Source organism: Sylvia atricapilla, chromosome 15 (assembly GCF_009819655.1).
Source record: "Sylvia atricapilla isolate bSylAtr1 chromosome 15, bSylAtr1.pri, whole genome shotgun sequence".
Taxonomy (NCBI): domain Eukaryota; kingdom Metazoa; phylum Chordata; class Aves; order Passeriformes; family Sylviidae; genus Sylvia; species Sylvia atricapilla.
In genome coordinates, this window is record NC_089154.1 from 843192 (window position 1) to 857722 (window position 14531).

A 14531-nucleotide genomic window follows, 5' to 3' on the forward strand; every position below is an offset into this window, starting at 1 on the left:
TTTTTTGGTTGGTTGGTTTTGGTTTTTTGTTTTTTTTTTAAATTGGGTTTTTCTTTTGTAAAGTCCCTTGGGATCTTTTGGTCAAAGGTGCTCCAAGGGAAGGCACTGTGAACATGGTTTAGTTGATTACAGAAGATTTGGTTCAGAATTTTTTGAAGTTGACAGTTTTTTAAAATAAGTGATTTTCTTAGGTACTTTGTTCGTTTCTTGAATAGGTACAATATATCAGAAGTATCCAAAGGCAATGTGCATAAAAAAATCTGTTTGCTCTGTCACATTGCCAGAGGAAGAGGAAATCTGTTCAAGCGAAGAGGTATTTTTCTCCTTATTAATAAATTGCCATTTTGGAACTATCCATCTGAATTAATGTAAAAATTGTGATTCTGTACAATGTGTTATTACTTAAACTGTTCTAATATTTGCCAACAATCAATTGGTCTATTTCTTTGTCTTACAAGTGGTTGACCAAGTACAGTATTAAAAAGCTTAAACTGGAATTGCCCAGACTGATGTTTGGTCCAGGCTGTATCCACCAGAAGAAAACTGTGGAGTCTCTACACAAGGAAGTATCAGCAAAATACTGTTCTATCTTCCCCAGTGCAGAAATCAATGTAGGTTTTTGCAGATGTCAGGTATTATTACTGAAAGGTTTCGTATTTGTTTAGTGAATGTTGACTGATGTTTCTGGCTTTCTAGTGTGATGTTCTCTCCACTCTTCTCTGCTCTTTATAAATCATACTTCCACTAGCAAACTAGAGAAGGTCTTTTATTCACCACAAAAAAACATTTAGCGTGTTTGAAGTCCAAACTGCATGTTCTTTAGAATATGTAGCATCTCCTCTGCTCATACAATATAAAAAATAATCTTTAAAATTTAGGTAAAACTTTTCAAAATCATGTGTGAATTGAAACTGGGAAAATGATGGATCTTGATTGTTTCAGTCTGTGTAATGACTGGAGTGAAGCAGAGAAGGTTTAGTGCAAGCAGCAGTCACAGAATTTTTCTTACCATATTTCATAGATGTAAAGACAAAAGTCTCCCTGATGTCCAATGCCACCATTGCATATATAGAAGCTGAGCTCAGATTTCCTCAAGTAAGATGCTCTTGCACAAAATGAATTTTTCCAGGGGGTTGTGAAACATCTGCAGTTTCACCCTAAAGAGCTGGAAACCTACACAGAACAACTGGAGAAGGTGCTGCAGCGCTATATCCAGAGAGTGCAGTGGCTTCTCTCAGGTATTGGTGTGCCTCTGGTTTTCTGTAAAGCATAACTGAAATATATATAAATATATAGATTGTATATATCTATATATATTAAAATATATACAATAGTCTTGTCTGCTATTTCTGGTAGAATAGATCTGAATCTCCAGTGTGAGTAAAGGTTCACTGTCTTGCATTTCATTGAAAGTTATAAACTTATTTTTGTGAATACAGGAGAATTCAGCATCTGTGCAGCTGATAAACATCTCAGTTGCTGAAAAATAATTAGTTTTTTGTCTTTGTGTGTTCATGAATACAAAGCAGAAGGTTTCTATCAACAGAATATATACAGTAACATATACAAGCAAAATCAGCTTTTCTGCATGTTTTACTAAGAATGTGCCCTGCTTAGAAGTTCAGCATCACTACTGGTGAAGACTATTTTGATCTCTCTGTTGCTCATAAAGATCATCTGGGAAACAGTTTAATTTTTTGTTGGATTGTAAAGGAGCTACAAATTATTTAATGGAAGTTACTACAATTAACTACTTATTAATGCTTGATAGTGCTGGTTTTGAAATGGCTGAAGACTTTTCTAATGTCAACCTTTTAACTACCTAATTGCCACGTAGATTAGACTTAATTATGTAGAAATGTGCCCAGTTACCCCTGAAGAGTGATGATTTACATTATGTTCAATAGAATAAGCCTACGTAATAACTCTTAATTAGTTTTAATGTTCTGGCCCAGGAAGCCGAAGATTGTTTGGTACCGTTTTAGAAGCAAATGTCTGTGTTTTGATTGATACATCTGGATCCATGGGCCCCTATTTGTCACCTGTCACAAAAGAACTTACCTCCCTTATCTGGGAACAGCTGAGAAAAAATGAAGTCAGGTATGGTGAATTATTGATAAAGACTGAAATCTGCACTCATTATTATGCAGTCAGATTGCTTAATAATTACAGTAATACAGCACTGAAACACAATTCAAGCAATTATTGTATGTTAGAGTATAATGTACATGTGACAAGATCTTATTTTTCTGTTGCCTTTACCAGTTTTAAGTTCTAAATTCTCTAAGATTTGAGCCTCTGCTGTAGGCTGATGCTGTTCACCCTTTTCGGCTCAGCATTCCCATAAGATTTTTCTGTTCATGCATAGTAAGATATATGTGCTTTTTGACTTTTCCAAGGCTGAAGATCTTAAACCAGCACTAGGCTCTTTGATAGGGGGTTAGATTTGGTTTGGTTTCTTTTACTGTTGGCTTTGTGTTTATGTTAGGTTTAAAAAAAAATTATTTATTTATTTCAAAGCTCTCTTTATCCAAAGTACCTCGATGGATTGGTTAGGGTTAAATGCTGTGGATCATCTTTCTCCTCAGGTTTAACCTGCTGAGATTTGCAGAAAATACAGAGAGTTGGAAAGAGTATCTTGTAGAGGCAACTGATGAAATGTGCCATGATGCTGTGCAGTGGGCTTCCACGTGCCATGCTCATGGGAACTCCTGCATCCTTGCAGCTGTACAGGTGGGTGTGCCACAGCTTGAAGAACACATTCTGTCCTGTGGTGGTAAAACACTTCCACCTGACTGGTGACATTCCAAGAAAATTATTATGTCAAAGTCTACAACATCTTTATATGTAAATCACTGAACAGTTTAGAAATCAAGTCACTGTTTCTGGCCCCAGGGTACATAGATAGTCAAATTAATTGCTCATACTAGGTTTTTTTTAAAAAAGTCAAATATAAATAGTTTTGTAAATATTTGTATTCAAAGAATACTGGAGAGGGAAAATAGCCAGTTGCTCAAACTGATCTTTATGTACAACTGTGGCTGTGAGATTTTGCTCTGACCCAGACAGGATTTTAAATAAGTAGTGTTTGTTGGAATCTTATAGGTTTTGAGTACAATTCTTGAACTTCAGTAATAGGTGAAGAAACTCTTCTCCTATAAAAATTCTCAGTGTAGAAATCAACGCAATAATAACTTTAAACTGAACTTGTAATTTCATGAAATTTAAAATTGGAATCAAAACATAAATGTTGCCTTTAATGAGTGGTTCTTCTTCCAGACATCCTTGTAGAATCACTATAGAAATGTTATGGTTTTCATCATGAAGTCCAGTAGAGCTACAAGGCATGTGTGTAGTACAAAGATACCCACTGAGTCAATTACTGTAACAAATTTTCATAATATTTATTCAAGTTCTAGTGACCCCGATTTTCAGATATTAAACATCTTTAACTCCCATAAAATATGATGTAAAAAATCTTTTGTCAGTAATTCTCCAAAACCTGTTTATTATTTCAATTAAGTCAAGTTTGGGTCAATTTTTGGCAATGCCCTGAATATAAATATGTTGTCTTACGATACAAATTATCTGCTTCAATTTTCAAATTCATGTCCTTGATCTCCTTCCCTGGTGAGTGAAAATGAAAAGGCAAAACTAAGTTGATTAATGATTTGGAAAATATAAAACTATCTTAAATCACTGGAATGGTGTTTTTGTTCTGAAATACAACTTTTCACATATATGTACAAATGATTTAAGTTTATTTTCTAATTTTCAGAAAGCTCTCAGTTTCCAAGGTGTAGAGGCACTGTATCTATTGACTGATGGAAAACCAGACACCAGTTGCAGTCTGATTTTGAAAGAAATTGAAAGATTGATAAAGGAACAAGATATGAAAATCCACACCATTTGTTTTAGCTGTGCAGACAGGTATATGATACTTTACAAGAACAAAAAAAAATCTCTTAAAATGACTTCTTTATTTATTGTCAGAAGTCTGTGCCACCAAGATGGTGATGGGGAAGGTTGTTACAGAAATAATTGCCACATGGCCTACATTTCATACAGGAATTTATAATCATGTCCTCCAATCTATTTGTTCTGATGTCATATTTTTGAGGAGTTCTTAGAAATTATTCTGCTGTTGCTTTCAGAAAGTAATTTTCATAAGTAGCTTTCTGCTTTGTGCTAACAGAGGAGCTGTTGAATTCCTGAAGAAGCTTGCTTCCCAAACAGGAGGGCGCTTCCACTGCAGTTCTGGAGGCGAAGATGGACAATTAGCAGCACACAGAATATTGACAGAGGGGCTGGATGATGAAGATGTATGTAAATAAATCAGTTTGGTTTGTTTCTTTGCGACTTAGTTCTTCATCAGTAGAGAAACTTCTTCTAAAAAAGTGAGAACAATGGGAAGAAATAATATGAAACTTCTAAGGTATTTCATATTGAAACCAAAATGAGAAATCTTAATGTCTGTTTTTGCCTTCCTGCTGTCTTGGGGAGGTGCCCAAGCCCATGAAAGGAATACACAGTACAGTATAGGTTTTGAAAGAGCAGTAAAAAATATATTGTGTGTCTGTATGTGGTTTTTAAGCTAACTTCAGCTTTTACTGTCTTCTTATCCTTGCCATCCTGTGCTTCATTTAATTGTAAAATCCCTGTATGGTGCTTAGCACATTAATTCTCCAGCATGAGACCTGAGGCAGTGCCACAGCAGAACAGTGTTACCAAACAGAACCAGGTGCAATCCAGGCTGTGTGCTCTCCCCTTGTAATACTGAGACCTCCTCTGCAAGTAGGGAAATTTAGAGCTTAGGATTAGTTAATTAAGGTGGTGAAACAGAAAATAATAAATAGGTGTAGGATATAACATTTTAACTGTGCTTTCAGAATCCAGCTTTCCCTTACTTTGAAGGAGATGATTTAAAGAAACTTATTCAAGAAGTAGCAAAAGCTAGAAGTTTCTTAAAGCAGGCAAAATCTTGGAGGTGAGTATTTATCAAGAATCTTTGTATTTAGTATTTCGTGGAATGAAGGCAAGAATATCTGACTTCCACTGTCTGTTATATGACAAAAAATAGATCTGGAGAATTGTCTAGAAGAGGACATTAATTAAATTGTATTGATCCTTATGTTTCTTCATTGTTACTCTTCCTAACTGCTGGTCCAGAACCAGAAAACATCAATTCAATAGGAATAGCAGATAAAAGTACCTGCAAAGAGCTTTAAAGTGCATTTTACCTCCTCAGTGAAAGGTCACCCAAGGACAGGGCTAAATAAGGACTCCAGAAGTATTCTATGCCTCTGTGAAAAGCTGCTGTAATTCTTTGGGGTTTGTTTTTCTTTAAAATAGATTATTGCTTGACAAATGGAACACAAACCAAAGAGACAAATCTGGCTTTCAGAAAAGTGTTCAGGTAAGCAGTCGCCACATTTACATCATAGTTTATGGATAGTTCATGTATTTCAGTAGAAGAGTAATATTTTATTAAATGTATTCATTTCTAGCAGTAGCTTTTTCCAAAGCTGGAAACATGTGTAGTGATTTTAGTTCTTAGCTGAGATAGTCCACAGTAAAACCTCTCATAACTGAGGAACAGCTCATAGAGAACTGTTTGGGGTGAAAAGAGCAAGGCAGATGTGTATTTGTAGTTATTAATGCCCTGGCAAGCAGTTAAGCACATTAGATGGTTAGAACCAGATGTAATGGCTGTAATAACAATTGCTGTGTGGGCTGCATGGTTTTTCTGTTAAATGAACAAGGCTGACTGAAAAAATGACCACACTAATAGCAAAGATTTCCTCAGCCAACATGGGACTATCATTACAGAGTGGTGAGAGAGGCAGCTGGGCAAATTGAACCTCTCACAGAGCCAACCTGCTGCTTTAAATTAGCAAAGTAAAAACCACAGGAAAAGAGAAATTGCTGGGTGGAAGTATTTTCTCAGGGTTAAACAAGACAGAAGCATTTGTCACAGAGCTGTTTGAGGAAAAGCAACAAACACACAGACAACTTCAGAATTGGCCTGGCAAGATATTCATCAAAGAATTGGGTGAGGCAGATATAGAGCAAGACTGGGTTGTTTTAAATCCTTGTTTCTATAGCTGTACTTTGTATTTTGGTTCAAAAACATTGCCCAGTCATTCAGATAGGAATAAAAAATCCAGTCCTACCTGTTGGTTCAGAATACCTGGTCAATGGAGAGTGGAAACTGGAGCCTGGTGTGCAAGAGTTTGCGTGAGTGTATCAGTGTGTCAGTGTGTGTCTGAGTCTGCAGAAATCAGCATTTAAGGGCTGATCACTCACTAGAGATGGTTGAAGAAGGAGCAGATACAAAAAAGCATCCTGTAGGAGCAAGGAAGTTGTTACAGGCGTGCAAAGATAAAGGCTGATGTTCCTCAACTGTCTCCGTATCTCATCATTCCAAGGAAAACTGTATTGCTGGTGAAGTGTATAAGAAGGGCATTCCTGTTAAGACTCTCCAGAAAGTGCATAGCACTGTAGCCCCATTAAACATGTAAGGAAACTTGATTACTTTCAGTTTAAGTTGTTTTTCCATTGTCCATATTTTGTCAATGGTGACCTGTACCCCCATGCATTTTATATATTTTGAATTGTATTTTAAGAAGTATTCATGTGCTTCACTTGTAGGATTAAACATCAGGTGGAGAAAAGATGCTGGAGAGGTTTGGAATCATACCATTAACCTGGTTCTTTTCAAAGTGTGCTCACACCTTCCAGCTTCAAGCAGAAAGAAAGAAGAATTTTTATTTGTTATCACAACTGCTGGCAAGGCAAGAAGCTGCACTGACACCACTTGCAGATTTTGCAGGATTCAAAGTAAATCAAGCCCTGAACTCTATGAAGTTTAAATATAAGTAGAAGATAGTTTTCAGTATAGCTAACACAAATTTTAAAGTGTATGTATCAGTAGTTATACAGGGTCACAACTTTTTTTTTTCTCTTTTACTGTATCATATTAATAGTATCTTTAATTAGTTGCTAGTATGTCTAAATTGCCTTTTTTGTCTGTTGGTTTGAGAATTCTTAACTGGTGCTTATTATCCCTAACAGATAGAACAGATGGCTGTGATGTTAGGAAGAGAATTTTTTGTGCCAATTTCACTTAGAAAGTCCAAGAAGTACCCTTAGTGCAGAAAACAAAGCTTGTAATCCATGTTTTTGCACAGAGACGTTTTGGTAATGATTATTTTCAGTCTGCTTTTCATGTTGGCAGTAAGGGAAGATTGAGAGCTGATGACTCAGAAATGGTCAGACATGCAAGAAAGTAAAAGCCTGTTGCTGATGTTAGCCTGGTTGTGTTTGTATGACCAGACACTACCTATCTGCTGAGCAATTCTGTTCTTACGTATCTCCTGTCTAGAAAGATTAGAAATATGTTTGCCAGTATCGGTTTATTTGGTTTTTACTGATTTCTGTAATGATAGCTCACTAGTATTTTGTAGAAGTTCACTGTTCTCTTTTAGAGGGTTAGAAATTCATCTCAGGTGTTCAATATGTGTAATATAATAAAAATGGATGCAACCTTCAAAATTAAGATCCTTGGCCTGCATTTATTCAGGAGCCATTTGCATCTCCTGAGTGCCACTGGATATGCTGTGATATGGCAGATTGTGTCTTTTCTGTCCTTTTATCTCTTTTGTCTCTCTATAGAATTAAAAATTACTTCTATCATAAATGTATCTATTTAGTGTTGTATGCTCTGAACCAGGTAACTCCTGCCTTCCATGTTATTGCCAGCCTTTGCTAGAATACTGCAGTTAAACTGGTGCTTTGTGCTATGCATTACTTTCTGTGATTTTATATATGGATGTGTGTAACTGCTGAGATGATGATGAAAATGTTAATTGTAAATTAATAGGATTGGTTACATTTCTGTTTGGGGTTTATATAGATGATGATCATTAATAAAATGAGGATTTATTCTAACAGGAATGTTAAAACAGTAAATACAGGTACAAAGGATGAGCTTTCTGTATTGCCAAAAAGGATTCCTTGGAGGATTTAAGAATTGTCACATTACTGTAGCATAGAGTCTTACATTCCTATAAAAGTACTTTAAAAGAACTTAAAAGGAAACACGCATGTGCAGGTGTGTTAAATGCTGTCACAGGCTCTTTGCAAATTGAGGTCATAATGAACATGTTGGATTTTGCAAATGTGGATAAGCATATTTCAGTCTGTTGTGTTGGACTGCAATTGCTAAAGCACTCATTTAGAGCCTTTCCCCCCCATACAATATTTGATGTTCAGAGGTTTTACTCTATCAAAACAATTGCATTTACACAGTGTCTCTAATGGCTGATTGTCAGTGGATCTGTAACCCAAAATTTGGGGCAGCCTACATTAATACTCATCACTGAGCTGTTTGTTTTGGCTTGGACTGGGCGTTTGTTTCTGTGGGCAGAGCACAGCACGTTTGTCTGGTTCTCCTGAGCATGATCTCACACTCCCAGGCAGGGGCTGGGAACTCGGGTGCCTTCTCTTTGCTGGTGGTGTGAGCTAAGGGCTTCTAAGCCTCCTGTTCAAGAAAATGCAGTGAAAAGTCAGGAATGAATGTTGATGTTAGAATCTGTGTAAGCACTGAAGCTGTAAAATAGTCAGGTATTACATCATCGGGCCATGCACCCTATCCAAGTTCTCTTCTTTTGTAAAGTGTTTAGCCTGTGCAGCTGAAGCCTTGTGGTCTCTCAGGCTGCTCAAGCCCTGCTGCCTCCTCTGAGCAGCTCCTTCCTTTAAAATACAAATTCCCTCTGCTTACTGCCTGCCTGGAAACTCCCATCCTACCTATTCCCGTCAAGCTGAGGGCTGCTCAGCCAGGAAGATCTTGTCAGGAGATGCCTCAGTGGGGATGACCTGAGTAGTGCTGTGTTAGTGACTTCAGTGTGGATCTGCCAGCTCTGTGTCATTTTTTTTCCTGGTTTTGCTTGCTGGAATGCAACCCGCTGTGTTCAAGATGTAATAAAAGAGGAGTTTTATAACTGACCAAAGGCATATTTTTCTGCCAGCTTGTTTATAAGTCATGTCATTGCTGTGACTCACTGAATATACTGATTTGCGTGCAATTAATTAAAGACAAATGGCTGAAGGAGTTGGTTGCTACCTCCACGTGTGTGTGCAACCCCCTTCAGGAGAGTGCTGCTTTCATAGCAGGAGTTGAGAACTTCCGTGTGGAGCAGCTCAGGTGCTGCTATAATTTCCAGTTTCCAGCTGCTGGGCCGGGTTTAACTGGTGCAGATGTTCATAACCCTTAGCAATGACTGGCAGTTCAGGAATTCCTTCATGCATGGTTCAGCCACAGCTGCTTCAGGGGACAGCTTCCAAGAGAAGGGTGGGACAGCTTGGCATAGTAACAAATTCCTCCATCCAAGTATGCCGGAATTTGAGTCACCCCCAGCAATTCATGCTGCTTCAAAGGAAGGCAATGGCAGTGTGTGTTTTGTCCTTTAGAATTCTGTTCAGTAAGAATTTCTCTGTCCCTTATAAGCATGTTGCTACTGTTAGCATGTATCTAGATTTGTAACTACAAATTTCCCAAACTTCAGGCACCCAAACGTGTTAATACAACTAATTCACTGGCATTTTCATGGAATCACTTGAATGCATCTAAATCAGATGTATATCAGATGTTTATTTCATTCCATTGAACTTTGGTCCTGTATGAATCCATCCCAAACAGATGCTTATGAGATGTTTGCTTGCTGACTAGTTTAAATAAATAAGTAATAGGAAGAGAGAGGAAGAAGGGAAAATGATATTCCAGAAAATTGCCAGCATCAGGAAATACCCTTTTCCTTCTCTATCTCTATTACAATAATGATAATTTAGGCTTGAGGTAGTGAATGTGTTGGCGGAGGTAATTGATAAGGAGTCTGGTAATGTCTGACTCTCATCACGTGAGACTTCATCAGTTAGAATCTTAAATTCTACCCAGAATTTGATAAGTAGCTTAGGCAGATCTTGTAAGCCGCAAGTTTATATCCTTTCAGTGACATGGGCTGTCTCTGTCACCATGGCCACTCCTAATGTGGTACCAAGGCTTTTCTAAATAGAGTAAAAATGAGCAAGTAACAAACCTGTTGGAACTGGTGCTATAATTTCTTTCAAACACGCATCTGTATAGTTTGTTCAACACTTTTGTTGTCTCTGGGATTCCCATGTGTAGCAAGCCAAACTGTGATCCCTGCTAATTGTATAGAAGCTTGCCTTTATTCAGTGCAATGTTGCGCAGGTTTTTTTTTTTATGATGCATTTGTATTCCTTCCCTTCAAATACTGCATAAACTGTCCTCCTCTTTGACAAGACCCAAGGACTGATACAGGGATGTTTGTTGCTGCTGTGAGAAGTTGCTTTGTTTCTTCCTGTAATTCCATCCTGACTTGGCAATGCAGGTACAGAGTTATCATTTCATTTGACCTGTAAATCAATCTGTGTAACATGCAAAGTAACCACGAATGCAAAGGAAATGAGAACAAAGTCATTTGAAAAGCATTTCATTGAGCACATTCCAAGGCTGTATTTATGTGTGCTTTATTCCTTCCATGAGGAAACAGTGAAATATGCAGAACTGTAACACAAATACACAAAGAAACAGGAAAAAGGAAGGATAGAGTGAGAATATTTATGTATGTTAATGAAGAATGGAGGGATTTAAGAAGAACCTGATCTCTTAGCTTTGCAGCAAGGAATAAGGATCTGCATTTTCTTCTTCCCTTCTGGCCTGGACTTAGAGCATGACATGGGTAAGTTGCTTTGCCTGTGTGTCTTACTCCTCCAACTTAGCAAGGAATGTGAAGAATGTTGTGTTATCACAACAATTTGGGTCTTAAATTGCATTTGTTGTATCAATATTGTGTTATATGAAAAATATTCTGAAGTTTCCCAAATTCGGATCCCATGATCTATCTTTTTTAACTTCAAATTCTAAACCCAGATAGACAAAATTAAGAGAAGAGCTCTGTTCTTTTTCTCTTCCATTAACATTGTAAGATCTGATTAAAATGCTTTTTAACATTTTCTGTCTTCTCTCCATAAAAGGTGAAAATCTTACTGCTGTCACTTCCCTTCTCTCTGCTCTCTGTTGTTTTAGACATCCTTGTTATGAGGGTGGTTGTTTTTGTAGTCAAAAAGAGATAAGTTCTCTTAGTCAAAAGTACTTACACCCTGCAAGAGCTCTGCCCAGGCTTCCCTGAGGCTGCAGAGGGGGTCAGTGCTCTGTACCCTGTCCAAACAAGTCTCACCACTCTTGAGTTCACAGACTCAGAGATCCAGTACCTCTGGTGGGGGATCTGCATGTGAACAAGTGCATGAGCAGGTGCTCAAACACAAGGCAAGCTTGGACAACTCTATTAATTTAGGGCTTAGATAAAGAAATTTATAATAAGTCAAGTGAAAATAGGGTACTTTTTGTATGGCAGGTATCTCAGCAAAAGCCTATCCTTGAGTAGGTTTAAGAGAGAGCTTAGTCTCCTGATTTTCTGATATTCTTCTGCCCTTGGGCACTCCAGAACATCCTATCCTGCCTATGACTCACAACAAATATCTGGCTGTCACTTTAACTCATGCCTCTGTCAAGCTCTTCATGCTCTGGTTACTCTGTTAAAGGCCTTCTGCATAGTACTTCCACACTTGAGAACTGTTCTTCAGGTGACCCCACAGCTGGGGCACAGCTCCTGTTCTCTGGCTGGAAGAGCAGAGCTGTGAAGTTCTCAGCACCTGCTGAGGGACCAGGACACAGACCTGGTCTCACACATCTGCCTTCTGATATCTAGTTCCCAGCAGTGTTCAGAACCAGCACAGAGACCAGGCTTTGCATGCTGGGGACAGAGATTGTCTTGTCTGTCTCATGCCAAATCCTCCTTACTCAATTCAGGCTTGGCTCTAGCAGCGTGTGATTTGAAATGAACTTGTGCAAGGCCATTGGGTTCCTCTATGAAACAGTGCAAACACATTTCAACATTGCTTTACAGTCTGGATGTGAGTAACGTTTAGATAAGCCAACACAACATTTCAGAAATGTGGACCTCCTCCGTGTAAATAAATAGACAAACTCCCTGACAGCTTCCTGTTGTATTTTATAGTCATCTGCTAAAAGAACTGGACATTTTATTTCTGTGTGCCTACATGAACTATGAATGGGCATAGAGAAAAAGGAGAAAAAGGCAGTATAGAGTTGTGATTCAAGACCAAAAGCAAGCTCCAATCTTAATGCAGCGGCTTTTCTCCTTGTAACCCTTAGCTTCTGTTTCTTTCAGAAATACTTAGCAGGATGCATTGAATAAAATATGACCATCCCTCTTTACTAAAGGTAAGAGAACAAGCATAACAGGAGAATTACAAAATACCAGTTCTGAAAACTCCTCTGAGGTGTCTCCTTCTTTCAAAGGTGGAAACCAAAGCCAAGTTAAAATGGTCTTCGTTAAATGTCACTGAAGAGTGAGGGATTGGTATACTCTGAATAAGCTGACAAGCTGCTTTGACTTGTGAAGGAGTTCTGGAATAGTTCAGGGATAGAATGGGCACTTTATTTCTTGCATTAAATGGTAAAAGCTGTCAGTGCTGTGGACAGCTCAAAACAGTTTGATGTTCTTGGGGATTTTCCTGTGAGCTGAGCTTGTCACTCACTTAGCAATCCAAGAAGTGCAGATCAATTTGACAGGTTCAATATTCTGGTTCTAATGCCAACAATAGGGGCTGTAGAACATACATGTTATGCGAAAATGTATTTGCCTGGGTGTCCATTTGAGTTCTTGTCAGCACATGAACATTAAATTACATTTAAATTGCAGTTGGTTAGCTGTGAACTTGAGATATTTCTAACATGCAAACACTGAAAATTGTAGTAATTTATATTTAGATGTGGGAGTGTTTCTTTAGCATCTTAACTACTGCTTTGAGACTTAATTTTAGACACACCCATTTAAAAATGTTGGCTTTGAGTTCTCATTGTTTAATTTGCAAAAGCATATGTGTTTTAAAAGTGCTTTTAAATTTTTTGAAAGATCACATATATTATTAATAATTTCATTAATTCATCATTCATTTTACATGCATTATTTAACAGTACATCACTTTTTCCTGTTCTGTTGTGTACAAGGTAGTTTATTACCTTCATTCATCTTGGAAGCCAGAGAATAACCCTTGTGCCTACTGTCAAGCCTCTCTGCAAATACAAAATTGGGTTGGGGATGGAGATAGAAAAGTCAGGAGGAAAGCGTTGAGTAGCACTGCCAAACAGGATTTTGCTTTCTTCTCCAGTAGTTTATCTACAGAATGATGGTACCAATGGTATGTTTGTGTTGTGTAGTGTCTTACACTTTTACCAGGTAAGTGAGAGGTACCATCCTGTTAAGGATGGTCTGATGTGGAGAATTTTTATTTTTTCTTCCTGAAAAGGAACGTAAATTATGTACAAATTAAGCCCTGCCCTTTTTTGGCTCCCAGCCAACCACCAGCTACAAAGGAGCAGGAGCAGCAAAAGGCCTGAGCACACCTGAACTTCTGTGTCTGCCTGAGAGCACCTGATGCCCTTGAGTCACGAATTGTCCGGCACAGAGACATCTCACCCTCTTACCTGCACAGGAAGGCCTGGGAGAGCACTGACAGCAGGATCCTGCCAAGGGTACTTACTACTTCTTTAGCTATTTTTAAAAACCTGGTATGTTTGACTTTAATTTTCTATGGGAAGTAATTAGAACATTTCTGATATTTGAAGTAGGGAAGCTAAGAGCAACTCACACTACATGTGCTGCATGAGATGTGACTATGCTCATCATGCAGAATGCATTAATAAATCAGAATAGCTCCTAAAAATTCAGAGAAAAAAAGAAAGTTACTGATTCTGAAAAGAAGCATTTTCAAAAAGAAAATTGATTATGTTCAAAATTTGAAAACTATTTTCTAAATCCATGAAGCAGATTAATATGCTAATGCTATTAGTGCTTTTTAAGTAAGAGATTTCTAGAAAACTTTTAACTTTTTTATGCAGCCTCCAGCTTACTTAAAACTTCAGGAGATATTAATGACAAGTATTCAATATATACCATTTCTCAAATGTCTTTGTAATATATGTGATAAGCTTGACTTTACTTCTCGTTACAGTGTATAGAAAGATGCTTTTTCTCAGAAGACAAGGCAAAAGTATTTTATATGGCTTTAAGACTCCTGCATAGCATATTCTAGAGATACAAGTTTGTGTTTCCTTGCTTGAACATGACAGCATACTTGTTTTAGTTGTAAAATTTAAATTAAAAACAAATTACATTTGTTGTAATTTAAATTTTGTTTGGAAACATGGATTATTTTTCATTTTTGAAATGTCAGGATGTTTTTCAACGTAAGGAGCTTGTGTTTTACACTGTTATGCCACTCAGTTTACTGAATTGAGTGAACTGACATTGGTGTTAAAACCGTGTAATCCCTTGGAGAATATGGTCCTTTCCTGTGTCTGAAATCTAAAACCCAATATATAAAATAAGAATATCACAAACAAAATTATAAAATCCTAAGTA

The 14531-nt window shown here is 37.5% G+C and overlaps 1 protein-coding gene across 1 annotated transcript in view; it reads left to right on the forward strand.

The window, feature by feature from the left end:
- VWA3A (von Willebrand factor A domain containing 3A) overlaps window positions 1-7642 on the forward strand; it is a 28088-nt gene extending 20446 nt beyond the window's left edge. The window contains 11 exon segments of the mRNA XM_066330363.1: window positions 216-313; window positions 459-611; window positions 1130-1238; window positions 1956-2100; window positions 2589-2733; window positions 3779-3930; window positions 4196-4322; window positions 4890-4987; window positions 5353-5416; window positions 6724-6760; window positions 6763-7642. Of these exon segments, the coding sequence (XP_066186460.1) occupies window positions 216-313; window positions 459-611; window positions 1130-1238; window positions 1956-2100; window positions 2589-2733; window positions 3779-3930; window positions 4196-4322; window positions 4890-4987; window positions 5353-5416; window positions 6724-6760; window positions 6763-6872 (1238 nt within the window). The 3' untranslated portion in view covers window positions 6873-7642.
- The last annotated feature ends 6889 nt before the right edge of the window (window positions 7643-14531 follow it).